General features: G+C 27.2%; 1 protein-coding gene across 16 annotated transcripts in view; it reads left to right on the top strand.

Moving 5' to 3' along the window:
* par-1 overlaps positions 1-18,980 on the top strand; it is a 145,774-nt gene that overhangs the window by 76,349 nt on the left and 50,445 nt on the right. For 10 of the 16 annotated variants that reach the window (XM_075310546.1, XM_075310556.1, XM_075310548.1 and 7 more), the window contains 2 exons: positions 5,124-5,212; positions 18,470-18,593. In XM_075310546.1, coding sequence (XP_075166661.1) covers positions 5,124-5,212; positions 18,470-18,593 — 213 coding nt within the window. The remainder of the gene's footprint in view (positions 1-5,123; positions 5,213-18,469; positions 18,594-18,980) is intronic. The other 6 variants (XM_075310547.1, XM_075310555.1, XM_075310554.1 and 3 more) reach the window with 2 other exon arrangements.

Here is an 18,980-nt window from a genome sequence, read left to right on the forward strand (position 1 = left end):
ACAAAACTAATATTTTTATAACAATGATATGTGAAGGGGGCTTAAAAAGGCTAAGGCTTGAATATTTTTTTTAGCATTTTACTAAAAAAAAAACTTCTAAAACCAATCCCCTTTTAAAAAACGCTAAAAATTATTAGGCTTCTTTAATATGAGGAGATTTAATTTTTCTAGGTTTTCTAGGTTATTTGATTTGATTCTTTTATAAGCTAGTATTCTATTTCTATTTATCCTAGCAATGGGAATAAAACCAGTATACAACCTCCTATAGGTTTGTTTGTTTTTTTTTAGTCAACGTTTAGGAACGACTTCGCCGCCAAGAGTTGGTGATGATCAAGGGAATCACTAACTTTCAAAAGCGTTGTTTCTTTTCTGTTTTTTTTTGTTATTTTTTATTTTTTGTTTGTCTTTGTTTTATTTCCTTTGGTTTCTGTTTTTTTGTTTATTAGTTTTGTATTTATATTATTCCTATGTATTGTGTACTCTACTATTCACTATTCATATAATTAAAATTTATTTTGCAACAATTTTATTTCTTGTATATTGATTAAACTATGCAACAAATGTAGAAATCGTTTTCAAGGAGTCTCTATAGCATATAAAGGGAAAAAAACATAATTGAAATATAAAATAATAAAAATTAAATGTTAGTTAAACGTTATAATTTCAATAATTTAGCTAGTCATTTGATACGTGGAGCTCCATATAAAAAAAAAAAAAAATTTGTTGATTCAAATGACAAACATAAATTTCAGAACACGTTAAATATTCCTCCATTATGACCCCTAGAGCTCGACAGAAGCATCGGCTTCAGCATTCGGCCAAAAATCGATAATGGCCACTAATCGACCTTCGGCGTCAAGAGGCCGTTTAACTGAAGCCGACGTTTTTGGAATAATTTATTTCATATTGAATTGTCCAAAACACCCAGTACAAATACAACGTAAAAAATTTAAAAAAAGAAATTTGTCATTATAATATCAAACTACTGGACTGAATTACATTTTATTGTTGTATTTCTGCATTTGATGGAAAAGCTTTCTAATATTGAACTAAAATACACCAAATTTCTTTAATTGCAAATTTAAGGAAAATAATCGGCTTCGGCCAAAAAAAATCCGCTTCGGTCGAGCTCTAATGACCCCCTTTGTTCCCTTAACTATAGAAATAGCAAATTCCATTGGATTGGAATCCGGCGAATACCATTCTCGAAATTGTATTGAATCAGCTTCGAAAAAGTAAGCCAAAAGAAGGTACCTTTTTCATATTATTGAAGACCTTTTCGTTTTTATACCCTCCACCATAGGATGGGGGGTATATTAACTTTGTCATTCCATTTGTAACACATCGAAATATTGCTCTAAGACCCCATAAAGTATATATATTCTGGGTCGTGGTGAAATTCTGAGTCGATCTAAGCATGTCCGTCCGTCTGTTGAAATCACGCTAACTTCCGAACGAAACAAGCTATCGACTTGAACCTTGGCACAAGTAGTTGTTATTGATGTAGATCGGATGGTATTGCAAATGGGCCATATCGGTCCACTTTTACGTATAGCCTCCATATAAACGGACCCCCAAATTTGGCTTGCGAGGCCTCTAAGAGAAGCAAATTTCATCCGATCCGGCTGAAACTTGGTACATGGTGTTAGTATATGGTCTCTAACAACCATGCAAAAATTGGTTCACATCGGTCCATAATTATATATAGCACCCATATTAACCGATCCCCCGATTTGTCTTGCGGAGCCTCTAAGAGAAGCAAATTTCATCCGATCCGGCTGAAATTCGGTACATGGTGTTAGATTATGGTCTCTAACAACCATGCAAAAATTGATCCACATCGGTCCATAATTATATATAGCCCGCATATAAACCGATCCCCCGATTTGGCTTGCAGAGCCTCTAAGAGAAACAAATTTGATCCGATCCGGCTGAAATTTGGTACATGATGTTAGTATATGGTATCTAATGACCATGCAAAAATTGGACCATATCGGTCCATAATTATATATAGCCCCTATATAAACCGATCCCCCGATTTGGCTTGCAGAGCCTCTAAGAGAAACAAATTTCATCCGATCCGGCTGAAATTTGGTACATGATGTTAGTATATGGTCTCTAATGACCATGCAAAAATTGGTCCATATCGGTCCATAATTATATATAGCCCCCATATAAACCGATCACCAGATTTGACCTCCGGAGCCTCTTGGAAGACCAAAATTCATCTGATTCAGTTGAAATTTGGTACGTGATGTTAATATGTGGCCTCAAACACCCATGCTAAAAATTGGTCGATATCGGTCCATAATTATATATAGGCCCCATATAAACCGATCCCCAGATTTGACCTCCGGAGCACCTTGGAAGAGAAAAATTCTTCCCATTGCTTGAAATTTGGTACGTGATGTTGGTATATGGTATCCAACAACCATGCAGGAATTGGTTCCTATCAGTCCATAATTATATATAGCTCCCATATAAACCAATCGCCAGATTTGACCTCCGGTGCCTTTTGGAGAAGCAAAATTCATCCGATCTAGTTGAAATTTGGTACGTGGTGGTAGTATATGATATTTAACAACCATGCCAAAAGTGGTCCAGATCAGTCCATAATCATTTATTGCCCCCATATAAACCGATCCCGAGATTTGGTTTTGGAGCCTCTTGGAGGAGCAAATTTCATCCGAGTGAGTTGAAATTTGTGGATGACAGTCTTTCGTAGAAGTTTCTACGCAATCCATGGTGGAGGGTACATAAGATTCGGCCTGGCCGAACTTACGGCCGTATATACTTGTTTCTAATGAGATCCTCCATAATAAAATGGTTAGCAAGCATGCCTTCTTGTCATGTAGAATCTTCCATTGGATTGCAATCCGACGAATTGGACAATCACTGGCAGTCATTATAAATTTCATTCTTCAAATGAGCTTCGAAAAAGTACTTTTTTTTAAGCCAAAAAAGGTAAATTTTTTTACCCTGCGTCACATAGTACAAGAGGGTATTATATGTTAGTGCCTATGTTTGCAACACCCATAAGGAGACGAGATAGACACATAGTGTCTTTGTGAATTATGCTTAGGGCTGGCCCCTGAGTCGATCTAGCTATGTCCCTTTGTCCGTCCGTCCGTCTGTCTATCTGTGAACACATTTTTGTAATCAAAATCTAGGTCGCAATTTTTTGTTCGATCGACTTCAAATTTGGCACAAGTATGTGCTTTGGGTCAGAATAGAACCCTATTGATTTTAGAAGAAATCGGTTCAGATTTTGATATAGCTCCCATATATATCTTTCGCCTGATATGCACTTATGTGGCTCCAGAGGAATAAAATTTCACTCCGATTTACTTGAAACTATGGAGGCCATAGTTTTACCTCGTTTTACGTGAAATTTTGCACAGAGAGTAGAATTACTATTCTTACTGTGTCTGCCAAGTTTGATTAAAAACGGTTCAGATTTTGATATAGTTCCCAAATATAGCTTTCGTCCGATATAGACTTATATGACCACATTTTTACTCGGACATTTTGCACAGGCAATAGAATTGACATTCTAACTATGCATTTTAATTTTTGTTGAAATCGGTTCAGATTTAGATATAGCTCCCGTATATATCTTTCGCCCGATATGCACTTATGTAGCCCCAGAGGCTAAAATTTTACTCCGATATACTTGAAACTTTTCAGAGGGGGTAGAATTAACGTTCTGGATGTCCATGACAATTTTTGTTGAAATCGGTTCAGATTTAGATATAGCTCCTATATATATGTTTTTAACTTGTTGGCCCTTCTTGATTTAAACGTTCTTTATATGACGGTGTCGTGTAGTTTTGGTACATGTAGGATCTACAAGCGAAATTTTGCCTGCAAAATTTTGATTCAATCACGAAATTAATTGATCCAATTAATTTTTTAATTGAAATGATTAACGCAATTGGCAAATTTTTCTCGTTGGAAAATACGATGTTCGTAATTTGAGGGGTCTCAAATAGGCTACAGATTTACTTCAATTTCTACTTTACTTCAAAAAAAAATTTTTTTAAGAAAATTGAATTCTGGCTATTTGCGACTTCGAATATCCGAAGAGGTGGCAAAGGGGGCGGATAATTAGTAATTCATATTTAATATAATTTTTAAAATTATTTACAATATTTTCTTTTTGACAAAGCTTAAAAAGACTACATTTTGTTGCATATTTTGTTATTTGTTACTATTATATAACTATAAACAATTATTTCGAATTTTATTTGTTTTTTCTTTTTGTTTTATGCAAACTATCATTTTCTGTAGATTTGTTTAACATGTCGTCTCCTGTGTAGTAGTTTAGAAATTTTCTCTCTAATAAATGTATAAACGTATATAAAAAAAATCCATATACATACGTACATACATCTACATATGTATTCAAGCAAATTTGTATTATAAATAATTCTTATTTAAACATATATATAAGAGTATATATATATGTGTATTTCCATTTTACATTTACATTATCTCAATATATATAAATAAATTTTATTATTAATAATAATCAGAATTTAATTTGATTGTGTTTTTTAATTTTTAATTTTATTTTCTTTTCTCTACTTTGAACATTTTCTTTTTGCATGATGACACCACCACCATACCAACCAAAATATCAACCACCACCAAAATATATCAAAAACTTTACGAACTCGCCAAATGTCAACCAAATCAAAAAAAAAAAATATATATATCTGTCTATCTCAAATCATCATCAAATATTTCGAAAAATCAAATCAACCACAATCAACTGCTTGGTCGCTGCCAAACGCATGCCACAAATCTAACTCGAATCAAACCAAAACAAAAAAATTAATAATAATAATCAACAAATTAACTAAATAAATTGTTAAAACTCTGCTATCACCTACTTATTGTATATTCCAATCAAAAAAAAAAAAAAAAACAATCAAATCATATAATTTGTGTGCGTGCGTGTGTTATATCAAAAAAATCACTTATTACTACTACCAACTGCCTATGCCTGTGCCTCCTATATCTGCCTGACTGACTGCCTGCCTTAATCAAAACGAAAACCAAAACGTACCGACCATATATGATATGAAATGAATACACCCCCGCCCCCTCGACACAAATAGCGTGTTCAACGATCTTAGAGTGACATCGGCTGTTAAATCTGGCAGACATTTTCCCAGGAATGTACCATCACGTTCAACCTTTCATTCGGGTGAGTTTTGCTTTATCAATAAAGAGAAAAACAAAAAAAAAAATAAACAAGAAAAAACATCCACAGAATCAAACATACAAATAAGGATACAAACTTCACTATTTGAATGTTCTCTTAAAAAACAAAAAAACTCTTACAATTTTTTTATTGACAACATAATTCATCTCATGTCTTACTTTATTATAAAAAAAGGAAAAAACACTGAAAATTCTTAGATAAGGGTCATTAGAAAATTTTCCGGTTACGGCAACGTAGATAGCGCTGTAATGTTAAATTCATATGTTAATCCTAACCTTCAAAAGGCATTTTTATAAATTATTTTTATGAATTATAGTATTTCTTTTAGTGATATAACCTTAGAATTGGTGATTCTTAGCTTTATTCTGACCTATAAACATTAGCTATGCGGCTGATATGAAGAGTACGGTGGATGCGGAAGCAATTGCGCAGTCCACTTGAATGACTCCGGTTTGGATTTTGGGATGAAATAATGGAACCACTCGTGAATGATATGGTGTACACAATATCAGTTAATATCTTTACGAGTACCTGGGCCCCAGGAAAATGAGCCCCAAAACCCAAACCCAAACAGAGCCACTAAACAACAAAAAACTGTAACTGAAGCATGAAAATTGACCCAAACTAAAATTAGGGGTCAAAGACCGTGTGAAAATTAACCCCAACATATAAAAAAATAGGTCCCTCTTGAAAACCAAACACAATCTTAAAGAACAAATTGGGGGTTATTTTCATAATGCAAATGGGCCACGAAAGCAAAATGAAGTTACTCCCCAAACAAAACAAAAAAATTTGGTGCAATTGTTTTCCAAATAAACTTTTTGTTATGGAGTCATACTTCATTCAGGTTTTGGGGCTAAATTTCATGGGGCAATATTCAAAGCGCCTTCAATGGAATCACAATTTTGTCAAAATTTTATTTCTATAGAAAATTTTATCAAAATTGTATTTCTATAGAAAATTTTGTCAAAATCTTATTTCTATAGAAAATTTTGTCAAAATCTTATTTCTATAGGAAATTTTGTCAAAATTTTATTTTTATAATAAATTTTGTCAAAATTTTATTTCTATAGAAAACTTTGTAAACATTTTATTTCTATAGAAAATTTTTTCCACAATTTCTATAGGAAATTTTGTCAAACATTTATTTCTATAGAACATTTTGTCAAAATTTTATTTCTATAATAAATTTTGTCAAAATTTTATTTATATAGAAAATTTTGTCAAAATTTTATTTGTATAGAAAATTTTGTCAAAATTTTATTTGTATAGAAAATTTTGTCAAAATTTTATTTGTATAGAAAATTTTGTCAAAATTTTATTTGTATAGAAAATTTTGTCAAAATTTTATTTGTATAGAAAATTTTGTCAAAATTTTATTTCTATAGAAAATTTTGTCAAAATTTTATTTCTATAGAAAATTTTGTCAAAATTTTATTTCTATAGAAAATTTTGTCAAAATTTTATTTCTATAGAAAATTTTGTCAAAATTTTATTTCTATAGAAAATTTTGTCAAAATTTTATTTCTATAGAAAATTTTGTCAAAATTTTGTTTCTATAGAAAATTTTGTCAAAATTTTATTTCTATAGAAAATTTTGTCAAAATTTTATTTCTATAGAAAATTTTGTCAAAATTTTATTTCTATAGAAAATTTTGTCAAAATTTTATTTCTATAGAAAATTTTGCTAAAAATTTTATTTCTGTAGAAACTTTTGTTAAAAATTTATTCCTATAGAAAATTTTGCTAAAAATTTTATTTCTATAGAAAATTTTGTCAAAATTTTATTTCTATAGAAAATTTTGTCAAAATTTTATTTCTATAGAAAATTTTGTCAAAATTTTATTTCTATAGAAAATTTTGTCAAAATTTTATTTTATAGAAAATTTTGTCAAAATTTTATTTCTATAGAAAATTTTGTCAAAATTTTATTTCTATAGAAAATTTTGTCAAAATTTTATTTCTATAGAAAATTTTGTCAAAATTTTATTTCTATAGAAAACTTTGCTAAAAATTTTATTTCTATAGAAAATTTTGTCAAAATTTTATTTCTATAGAAAATTTTGTCAAAATTTTATTTCTATAGAAAACTTTGCTAAAAATTTTATTTCAATAGAAAATTTCGTCAACATTTTATATCTATAGAAAATTTTGTCAAAATTTTATTTCTATAGAAAATTTTGTCAAAATTTTATTTTTATAGAAAATTTTGTCAAAATTTTATTTCTATAGAAAATTTTGTCAAAATTTTATTTCTATAGAAAATTTTGTCAAAATTTTATTTCTATAGAAAATTTTGTCAAAATCATATTTCTATAGAAAATTTTGTCAAAATCATATTTCTATAGAAAATTTTGTCAAAATTTTATTTCTATAGAAAATTTTGTCAAAATTTCATATCTATAGAAAGTTTTGTCAACATTTTATTAAAATTTTATTTCTATGGAAAATTTTATCAAAATTTTATTTCTATAGAAAATTTTGTCAAAGTTTTATTTCTATAGAAAATTTAGTCAAAATTTTATTTCTATAGAAAATTTTGTCAAAAATTTATTTCTACAGAAAATTTTTATATAAAATTTTCTAAAAAATTTATTTCTATAGTTTTGTCAAAATTTTATTTCTATAGAATGTTTTGTCAAAATCATATTTCTATAGAAAATTTTGGCAAAATGTTATATCTATAGAAAGTTTTGTCAAAATTTTATTTCTATAGAAATTTTGTTTTCAAATTTTATTTCTATAGAAAATTTGTGAAGTGCCTCTTAGTTGGAGAGAAATACTTTGTTAAATCTACCAAAACATCAGGAATTCTACCAATCTACCAAACTGTAAAAATTGTACCATTTTTGTAGAAAACTGTGGCAACCGTGATTTTAACCCCCATCAAAATGATAAATTTGATCAATTGGTGAATTTTTTGCGGGAAAAACATGCTGCTTCAACAGCTGTCAAATTTATACACATGTCTTTTGAAGGTTAATTAAAAATCATATGTATTTAATTCTGTTACAGTTTTAAAATATTTAAAAGATTTTACAATCTGAACTGGTGTCTTCACAGAAAAAAATATTTTTTGGCTCCAATCACGACATTAATTGATACAATTATGTTTTTAATTGAAATTGCTTCAATCAAGGAAATGTTAATATCAACAATCGAGGTTTTTTGAATTCAATTAATTGAATAAATTAATTTTTGTTTTTAATTAAAAAAAAATTGAACAATATTTATATAGAATAACGAAGTCAGACAGGACACTATTTGAACCAATTAATTTTTAATTGAAATAATTTCAATCAAGAAAATGATAATATCAATCACAGACACCAATTAAAAAATTATTAAAAAAAGAAATAAGTAAAATAATAAAAAAATAAATAATAAAAATAATTAAAAAAAATTATTAAAAAAAATAGTTAAAAAAATAATTTAAAACAATAATTTAAAGAAATAATAAAAAATAATAATAAAAAAACAAATAATTAAAAAAAATAAAAAATAAGTAAAAAAGTACTTGATTTAATCATTTTTTTTTGTTTTAATTTAAAAGATGAATAATTTTTATATTCAATAACGAATTCAAACTATTTGAACCAATTAATTTTTGAAATTGTCTCAATTACGAAAATGTTAATATAAATCACAGACATCTATTAAAAAGTTTATTAAAAAAATAATTATAAAAAGAAATAATTACAAAAAGAAATAATTATAAAAAGAAATAATTATAAAAAGAAATAATTATAAAAAAAATAATTAAAAAAATAATAATAATAAAAAAATGAAAAAAAAAATAATGAAAAACAAAAGTAATTAAAACAAAACATAATTGATTAAATTAATTTGTATATACTTTACAACATCAATTGAATCAAAATAATTGAATATTTTTTATATTCAAAAACGATTTCAATCAGGAAATTTATGGAACCAATTAATTTTTAATTGAAATTAAAAATAAAAAAATAAATAAATAAAAAAATAAAAAAATAGTAAAAAATAATTTAAAATAATTTAAAAAAAAATAGCTTAAAAAGAATTCAAAAACAAATTGATTAAATCAATTTTTTGTTTTAATATAAAACAAATGTATAATTTTTATATTACATAACGAATTCAAACAAGATACTAGTGAACCAATAAATTTTTAATTGAAATTGCGTCAATTACGAAATTTATAATATCAATCAGAGACACCCATTAAAAATTATTAAAAAAATGATGCCAAAAGCATTTAAAAAAAAAAATATTGATTAAATAATTTTTTACCGTTTTTTTATTTATTAGAAAATCAATTGAATCTAAAATACAATTATTTTTTATTGGAAGTTGCTTCAATCAGAAAATTTTTAACTATTAACTAACAAAGTTGTTTCAAAATGTAATTGATTCAATTGAATGTTAGTTAAAAAAAAAATAATTTAATTTTTTTATATTCAAAAATGATTTCAATCAGAAAATTAATTGAGCCAATGAATTTTTAATTGAAATTACCTAAATCAAGGAAAAAATAATTAAAAAAAAAAAAAGAATTAAAAAACAAATTGATTAAATCAATTTTTTGTTTTAATATAAAAAAATGAATAATTTTTATATTCCATAACGAATTCAAACAAGATACTAGTGAAACAATAAATTTTTAATTGAAATTGCCTCAATTATGAAATTTATATTATCAATCAGAGACACTAATTAAAAATTATTTTAAAAAATGATGCAAAATGCATTAAAAAAAAATATTGATTAAATAATTTTTTACCGTTTTTTTTATTTATTAGAAAATAAATTGAATCTAAAATACAATTTTTTTTTTTATTGGAAGTTGTTTCAATCAGAACATTTTTAACTATTAACTAACAAAGTTGTTTCAAAATGTAATTGATTCAGTTGCATGTTAGTTAAAAAAATAATTTAATGTTTTTTTATATTCAAAAATGATTTCAATCAGGAAATTAATTGAGCCAATTAATTTGTAATTGAAATTACCTCAATCAAGGAAAAAATAATAAAAAAAAAGAATTAAAAAACAAATTGATTAAATCAATTTTTTGTTTTAATATAAAACAAATGAATAATTTTTATATTCCATAACGAATTCAAACAAGATACTAGTGAAACAATAAATTTTTAATTGAAATTGCCTCAATTATGAAATTTATGTTATCAATCAGAGACACTAATTAAAAATTATTTTAAAAAATGATGCAAAATGCATTTAAAAAAATTGATTAAATATCTTTTTTTACTGTTTTTTTTTAATATATTTATTAGAACATCAATTGAATCAAAAATACAATTATTTTTTATTGGAAGGTGCTTCAATCAGAAAATTTGTAACTACCAACTAACAAAGTTGTTTCAAAATGTAATTGATTCAATTGAATGTTATGCTATGGTCACACTGGGTAAATATTTGACAGAATTCGAAAAAGAATCCGTCGCTACAGCCAAACCTGCAATCATTTTGAGCTCATATTGGATATATAGCATCATGGCGGGGTTATTTTCCAAAACCCGTATTCAGATATTTGGAAAATGTTTCTGGAAAAATGTTTGATACTCATTTTGGTCAAATATTTGCCTAGTGTGACCATAGCCTTAGTTACAAAAATAATTGAATGTTTTTTTTTTTATATTCAAAAACGATTTCAATCAGGAAATTAATTGAACCCATTTTTAATTGAAATTGCCTCAATCAACGAAATGATAATAAAAATTGATTAAGTTTTATTACAGATTTTTTCTTATTAAGAAATTAATTAAATAAAAAAAAAATATATATATATATTTTTTTTAATTTATAATTTAATAATCAACTACCAAAGTTGTTTGAAAATATTATGGATTCAATTTAAAATGTTAGTGATTTATTAAATAACAAACATTTACTTGATTCAATTAACTTTTGTTTTGTTTTCCAAAACATAATAAAAAATTCAATAATTTAATATTATCAATTGCCATCATCTTCTTGCACCCAGAAAAGGAATATGATCACCTCAAACATGTTTTAAGAGCAAAATGTTATTTTTGGGTGGTGACCATGTAACATGTTTTTCGCAACCATGTTATTTTCTCGGAAATCATGTATCTGATTTCGGCAAGCAGGTTATATTTGACGAGAAAATAACATTTTAGTGACACCATGGTCACCATACAAAAATTACATTTTGCTCTTGAAACATATTTGAGGTGATCATATTCCTTCTCTACGTGTTTTCAATAAGCTTGAATAATTATTGTAATAATATGTAGTAGTTTTTTTTATATTCATTAACGATTTCAATCGGGGAGTTAAATTAAACTATAGCTTTTTAATTGAAAATGCCTAAAAAAATTTATAAATTATGTCTATTCATATTTTATTATGGTTTAAATTTTGAATAAAAAAATGAAATCAATTTTTATTACAGATTTTTATTTTAATTAGAAAATTAATTAAATCAAAATGTTGGATATATTTTTCTGTGATGACCGAATAGTTCTGTTAATTAATATTTAAAAAAACGTAAACGCGAGCTTTTTCAAAGATTCAATATTTTGTAAGTTTCTTTGGATATCTATGTATGTTGTAAATATTTCATGTCCGTATCCATAGGAAAATTGAATGCACTAACCATATTTTTTTTGGTCATTGTTCTATGTGTATTCGAATTTGTATTTACAGCAATCTCTTTTCGTCTAATATCTAATTCCTCTATACTGCTATCTACAACAATTCCACTAATTTCTTCACCTATTGACCTCCATTTCTCCCCATTTATACATTGTAGTAATAATTATTTGTATCTATCTAAATGCTAACTTTTCTTGATTATGTACTTGGATAAACAAAAATTGAATTATTAATCAAAATATTTGATTTGAAATTTGTAAGCACGACCCAGCAATTTGAGGCAATTGTGCTAGCTAGCTAAGCAAAACTGCTGTCACAAAACCAATTTCAATCCCAAACGCATCTATCTCCATCATAACACTCATTTTTATTTTACATTCTCTCTCTCTCTCTTAATATCCCATAAGGTTGTTTTCCCACACTATCCGACTCTCTGTCTCTCTCTCTTTCTCCTATTTACTATGCGTGTTTTCATTTTATATTTTTGTTTAATTTTATTTTATAATTGATTTGTTCTATATATCCATAAACAAAGTGTTTTGTTTTGTTTCATTTATTATTACTTCTTTTCTTTTTTCTCCATTATAATTATAATTGTTTATTTTTGTTATATGATATTTTTAAGTACGTATTGTTATTATTATTAGAAGTCACAATATAGATTTGGATTGTAGGAATATTATGTTTGTCTTTTGTTATACTATACGAAGCGATACCCATCACCGCTTATGATAAAACGTATTAATAAATAGCTATCACTTTATTACTCACATTAAGATAGTCATGAATATAATTAATAACAAAAACATGGATTAACCTTCGTAACGGTTAGAGTCGAGTATTTGTAGGATTTGTTAAATAATAAAACGAAATGCCTTAAGGATAATATCACATGTTTCTTTGTTACTATATCAATTTTTTTTTCTGTGGAAGTCATACATCGCCAATTGCCATTGACATCAGGTATTGTTTTCATATGCTTTCGTCCTTATTGTTTTGTGAGTACCTAAATATATATATATATATATATATATATATATATATATATATATATATATATATATATATATATATATATATAATTATATATATATATATATATATATATATATATATATTTATATATATATATATATATATATATATATATATATATATATATATATATATATATATATATATATATATATATATATATATATATATATATATATATATATATATATATATATATATATATATATATATATATATATATATATATATATATATGTCATTTTCATATGTCGTTCTAAATGGAACGAAGTGTTTAATGTGTTACATTATTTTTACAAGTTGCTCTTGCTTATTTTTATTTTATTTTAAATAATTTTTATTTTTTATTATAAAAAAATAACTGGGTTATACAAATGTATTCAAAAGTTATGTTATTAGCATCATTGGTAATATAACTAGGTCAGCAATATTTATATGGCCGTGAAAATATCAAAACCAATTTTAGTGTTGTTAATAAACCAATTACATATTCTCCTAATGCCATATTTAAGAAAAAGTTGAATTAGATTTAATGTTGCATTAAATGTTGACAAAAATATTACATACAGGCAGTAAATCTGCATACAAAACCCTTGGCCTCTGTGTTTCGTGACTTGAAAACGGCCAGCCTTTGACTGCCGTAAATTTCTCAATGAGATGACTACCAGCAAAAAAAGCGTCGCCAAAAAAGTAATGAAAATGTTCTTTTGGGATCCGGAAGTGGTGCAAAATTGACGCAGAAGCAATGAATTTAACATGGGCTTGTCATAGGACGGAAGTCCTCCATTTCAACAGCCGTTGCACTGAATTGCATCACTTCTTTAGGTGTGATCCGAATTCCATGTTTTAGATGTAAATTAAAAAAATTCTGTGATATTTTGTCAAATAGATAATTTTTATAAATTTTTACAATTTGTAATGGATTCTACTAACTCTTGTCGGAAACGTTTGATCTCAAATATTTAAAAAATGCACAATTTGTTCAGATTGGATTTAGCATTTTTGTCGACAAAATTTAAATGATTTGTACCATTTTATGAATTCTTTCTCTGTTTTTATCCGATTTGAAACAAGTTAAAATTACCCATTAAAAGTATGAAAAAACCAAGTTATAGAAAATTGACTAACGGCCATTTTCATGTAGCTCCGTTAGGCTGCCAGTTAACAGAAATTAAATTGCAAATATCTTCTCTCCGGTCAATTTTAACTGAAAAATTTTCAGCAGTTAAGCTCCTATCTGGTATATGGAATATATACGCAAGATGACAGATATGTCCATAATGCGGTTCAAAAGTTCGTTAGCTAACGTAGCACTAACGGAGCTTCATGAAAATGGGGGTTAAAAGAAATTCTTGGGTAGTTAAAATAAAGAACATCATTGGAAGTGTATCATCTGGAAGTGCTTTTAAAGTTGTGCCTTTGGAAGAACTTCCAAGTTTTTTGCTGGGTAGGAACTAACTTATGGCGATTTCGTTTGTACAAAAATATATTTAATATCTACGAAATTGTTTGTGAAATATAAACGACTAATGTTGTAGATTTTTGATTTAGAATCCCTGATAGTATTATTACTCGTAATTAGCAACACTTTTTAGGATGACACAATAATTTCGGCGTAAGGACAATTAGGAAAGAAGTTACCTTTAAATATTTCAGGAAAAATAGAATATTCAGGCATGCGTCGATTATGGTGGCAAATGATCGATAGGAGAAATGCAACGATTACACTTCGAATATTCTTGAACCGAGTGACGAGCTCTGTATCTTTGTTAGGAAGGTCTGTGACAGGGGAAACGCTCCAAAGTGTTCTCTACATTTCAAAGTTCGATCCGTTTGTACGATGATATACATTGATTTTCAAAAATTAGTAGTTTTAAATTTGTAGCCTTTTTTCTGGGTACATACGTTCAAACTCTTACTCGACAACAAAATATGAAGTGCAAATACGTATGAATGATATAGGAGGGAGGAAGGGAAACAGTAGAGTTCGATCGAAGCGGTTTTTTTTTGCCGAAGTCGATGTTCAGCAAAAAAGCAATAATCGACCAACGCCGAATATTTTCCTAAATTTTATAATTTAAGAAGTTTGGGAGCCACCGTGGTGCAATGGTTAGCATGCCCGCCTTGCATACACAAGGTCGTGGGTTCGATTCCTGCTTCGACCGAACACCAAAAAGTTTTTCAGCGGTGGATTATCCCACCTCAGTAATGCTGGTGACATTTCTGAGGGTTTCAAAGCTCCTCAAAGTGGTTTCACTGCAATGTGGAACGCCATTCGGACTCGGCTATAAAAAAGAGGTCCCTTGTCATTGAGCTTAACATGGAATCGGGCAGCACTCAGTGATAAGAGAGAAGTTCACCAATGTGGTATCACAATGGACTGTATAGTCTAAGTGAGCCTGATACATCGCGCTGCCACCTAACCTAACCTAACCTTGTGGTGTTTTATTTCAATATTAGCATATTTTATTGAGCAAAGCCATAAAAACAAAAATAAATGCTAATTCAGCCCAAGTCTTATTATATTCTTTTAGACTTTGATTAGATTTTGTGTACATTTTCCCCCATACAAACTCCATCTTCTTTCGGGAAAAAGACGTCAGACTATTTTTTCGCTGTTCACACTTTTCGGTGGAGCGCTCAAATATTTTAAAAACAAATGATAAGCAGAACTTCTTCAATATTCAAATATCCTACCTTTACACAGAAAACAATTTTCACCAAAATATTTCCATTTAAAATTTTAATTGAATTTTAAAAAATAGTCTTTTTCAAAAATAGTTTTAATTTAATTGATTCAACAAAATTTTTCTTTGAAACAAAAATCACAAAAATTAATCATCAATAAATAAATTTTTTAATTGGATCAATTAATCTTTTAATTGTGTGTACGTACACACAAAAAAAGTTTTCTGATTCAATCACGAAATTAATGGATCCAATTAATTTTTTAATTGAAATGTCTTCAATCACCAAATGATAGTATCAACCGCAGTTTTAATTGGACAATAAAAAAATACTTAATTTTTTAATTGATTCAATTAAAAATTTAGTTGATGTTGACTGCAAAACTCAAATAATCTTTTCATTAAAAACGTAACTATTTTCAATTACTATCTTAATTGACTTACGGCCATTTTCATGTAGCTCCGTTAGGCTTTAACTCCCAGTTAACAGAAAGTAAATTGCATATATCTTCTCTCCGGTTAAATTTAACAGAAAAATTTTCAGCAGTTAAGTTCCTAACGGATCGAATATATAGACAAGATTACACAGAAATGTCCATAGTATCATTTAAAAGTTCTTAAAATCTCTAACGGAGCTTCATGAAATTGGGATTAGTGTTCTTAGTTTGATTAAAAAAAGCAAAGTTTTAGTTAAAACTTAAAATAAATTCTAATTGTTTAATGATTTAGTCTTCGAGTTTGATTGAAAAGTTAATTAATTGTATCAATTAATTTTTTAATTAAAAATTTAAAAAAATTCAATCATTGACTTAATAATTTTAAATTTGCTCTCTTGATTAAAAGGTTAATTGTATCAATTAATTTATTGAAACAAATCGACTTCAATTAACTTTTTAATTGGAAATATTTTGGTTATATTATTTTCTGTGTAGCATTGTAGGCTCCATAATTTATGAATCTACTTCATATAATACTGGTTTTTCATTCTTCTCAATTTTATTGGTCATGAAATCAAGGTTTTCTCCATATAAGCTTGACTGTGTTTTGACTGGGACAATTCAATTTGAAAAAAAAAAAAAAAATCTTAAAAAAAGCTTCGGCTTGGGTTAATCGGCCTCTTGACGCCGATTATCGATTTTTGCCGAATGCCGATTCTTCGGCCGAGCTCTAGAACACATGACATGAAAATATTAAATTTGAATCAATGTTTTTACCCTTTAGGTTCGGTTTTGATTGAAACAAAAAGAAAAAAATTATATATTCTTTAGCCCACTTTATAAATAATTAAAAGTAAATTTTTTACAATTTTGTTTGCAAAAGAGGATTCTTGAACTTAAAAACTACCCAGCACCCAGCACAAAAAAGAACTACCAAAAAAGGTAGTTTGGATCGCCAACTTGTGATCATTCGAAAATAGTGGAAATTAGATCATTTCTAATGAATTTTACATGGGATTGTCATAGGACGAAAGTACTTCGGATCCTTTGCATTGCTTTAGAAGTTGTGCCTTGGACGTTCATTTGAATGAAGACATTTACACCAGTTTCAATTTTTATTTTTTATCAATATTTTTTTATATATTCTAACCCCCATATACAAAAAAAATTAAAGAAAACTTCAAGCCTACGTTTGCCATATAAATTCATTCGATAAACTGTCAATAAATTGTTTTGCATATGAGCATAATTATCTAATTTTTACAAATTGAAACAATTTTATAGCTCGGACCGGGGTTGAACCTGGGTTTGTTGGCACCATAACAAAACGACATTGAACACAAAACGTCGAACGTCGTCAATTCAAGGCATAACACGCTCACTACTTCTCGATAGGTTCGTTATTAGTATGAGTGAAAAAATATAATAAAAAAAGAAAAACAATAATTTTGTTATTTTGGGCGTATATGTTTTAAACATATTTTTCCATTTAAAATCAACAAAAAATTAAAAATTCTCCCCAAAAGAACTTCCATGAAAGGGAAAAAGTCAACTGGTACAGGTTCAAATCCCTATGGCGGCGAAATTTTTAATTTTATGTTTATTTTTTATAGAATTCTTACTCTTTTTAACGACATTTAATGGTTCAAAATTTAAATGTTGGCTTTAAACGGCCAAGTAGCATATTTTCTAAGACCAAAATAACTTAATAGGAATTGAAAAAAAAAATGATAAATGATCTCGGGATGCTCTTAAAAAGAAATGTTTGTGGGATCACCTTTAATTTTTTTTTTGCTGGGCATATTTTGAAAATATATCCTTGAACTGGGCATATGCTACGAAGTATCCCGTTATATTTTTGAAAATATTGCACAATAGAATTACACATATTGTACACAATTTTTGAATATGCCCTGGGCATAGACTTGGAATAGCCTAGAACTAATATATTTTTTAGAACCAATATATTTTTGAATAAAAAAATTGCACAACTTAAGTTTTCAAAAAATATATTTATACTTGTTTTTGAAAGCGAGTGAAAATATAAACCGAATATATTTTGTTTTTAGAAACAATATATATTTGTATAAAAAAAATTCCACAATTTAAGTTTTCAAAAAATATATTTCTACTTCATTTTTTTTTTTTTTTTTGAAAGCAAGTGAAAATATAAACCGATGAATTATGCGATGAATTATTACAGCTTCCATATATACTCGATTTCTTAGAATTATTAGAGGAAATGAAAGAAGGTCCACTATTAGAAGTTTAAAATAGGTTTTATTATGTTCTTGTTTTTTTTTTTTCTTCAACAAAGGCCCTCACTTTAAAGAGAAAGAGAAAATAACACAAAAATGTTTTGTTTTACCCCCCGAAAAATAAAACAAACAAAAAAACTATATAATGATTTTTACTCAATAATAATAAGAATTATTTTCCTTTTTTTTACACGCTTGCCCAGGTCAAACAAGGCCAAGGAACAACACTGCATTGGAATATTCGGCCACAGGTGGTGTGCCCGGAGAATCACCTCATCCCGGTCGTATGAGTTTCTTTTCAAAACTCTCCTCGAGGTTTAGTAAGCGGTAAGTTTAGAAAAATATTTAATTTTTTCTATCTTATTTTGATCTTAAATTTTGTGTTTGAAACGTAAAAAGAAAAGTTTGGCAAACAAAAAAAAAAATTAGAGCAATATTAATAAACATAGAGACAACATTACATATACATACGTTTATAAAATATGTTGTATGTATTTGTTTTGTGTTTACCAACAAAGTAATTTTTAAGAGTTTAGTTGATGATCGAAAGAAACCTAATAAGAAAAAAATCAATAACGAACATAAAAAAGTCACCTCCCTCCCTTAAGTAAAAAATCTAAAAAAAAAATACAAATAAGCAGCTAAATAAAAACAGTATTTATTTATTTAGAAATTAAGTTCACAAAGCCTTTTTATATATATATGTTGGAACAA

Source organism: Haematobia irritans, chromosome 5 (assembly GCF_050003625.1).
Source record: "Haematobia irritans isolate KBUSLIRL chromosome 5, ASM5000362v1, whole genome shotgun sequence".
NCBI classification, from domain to species: domain Eukaryota; kingdom Metazoa; phylum Arthropoda; class Insecta; order Diptera; family Muscidae; genus Haematobia; species Haematobia irritans.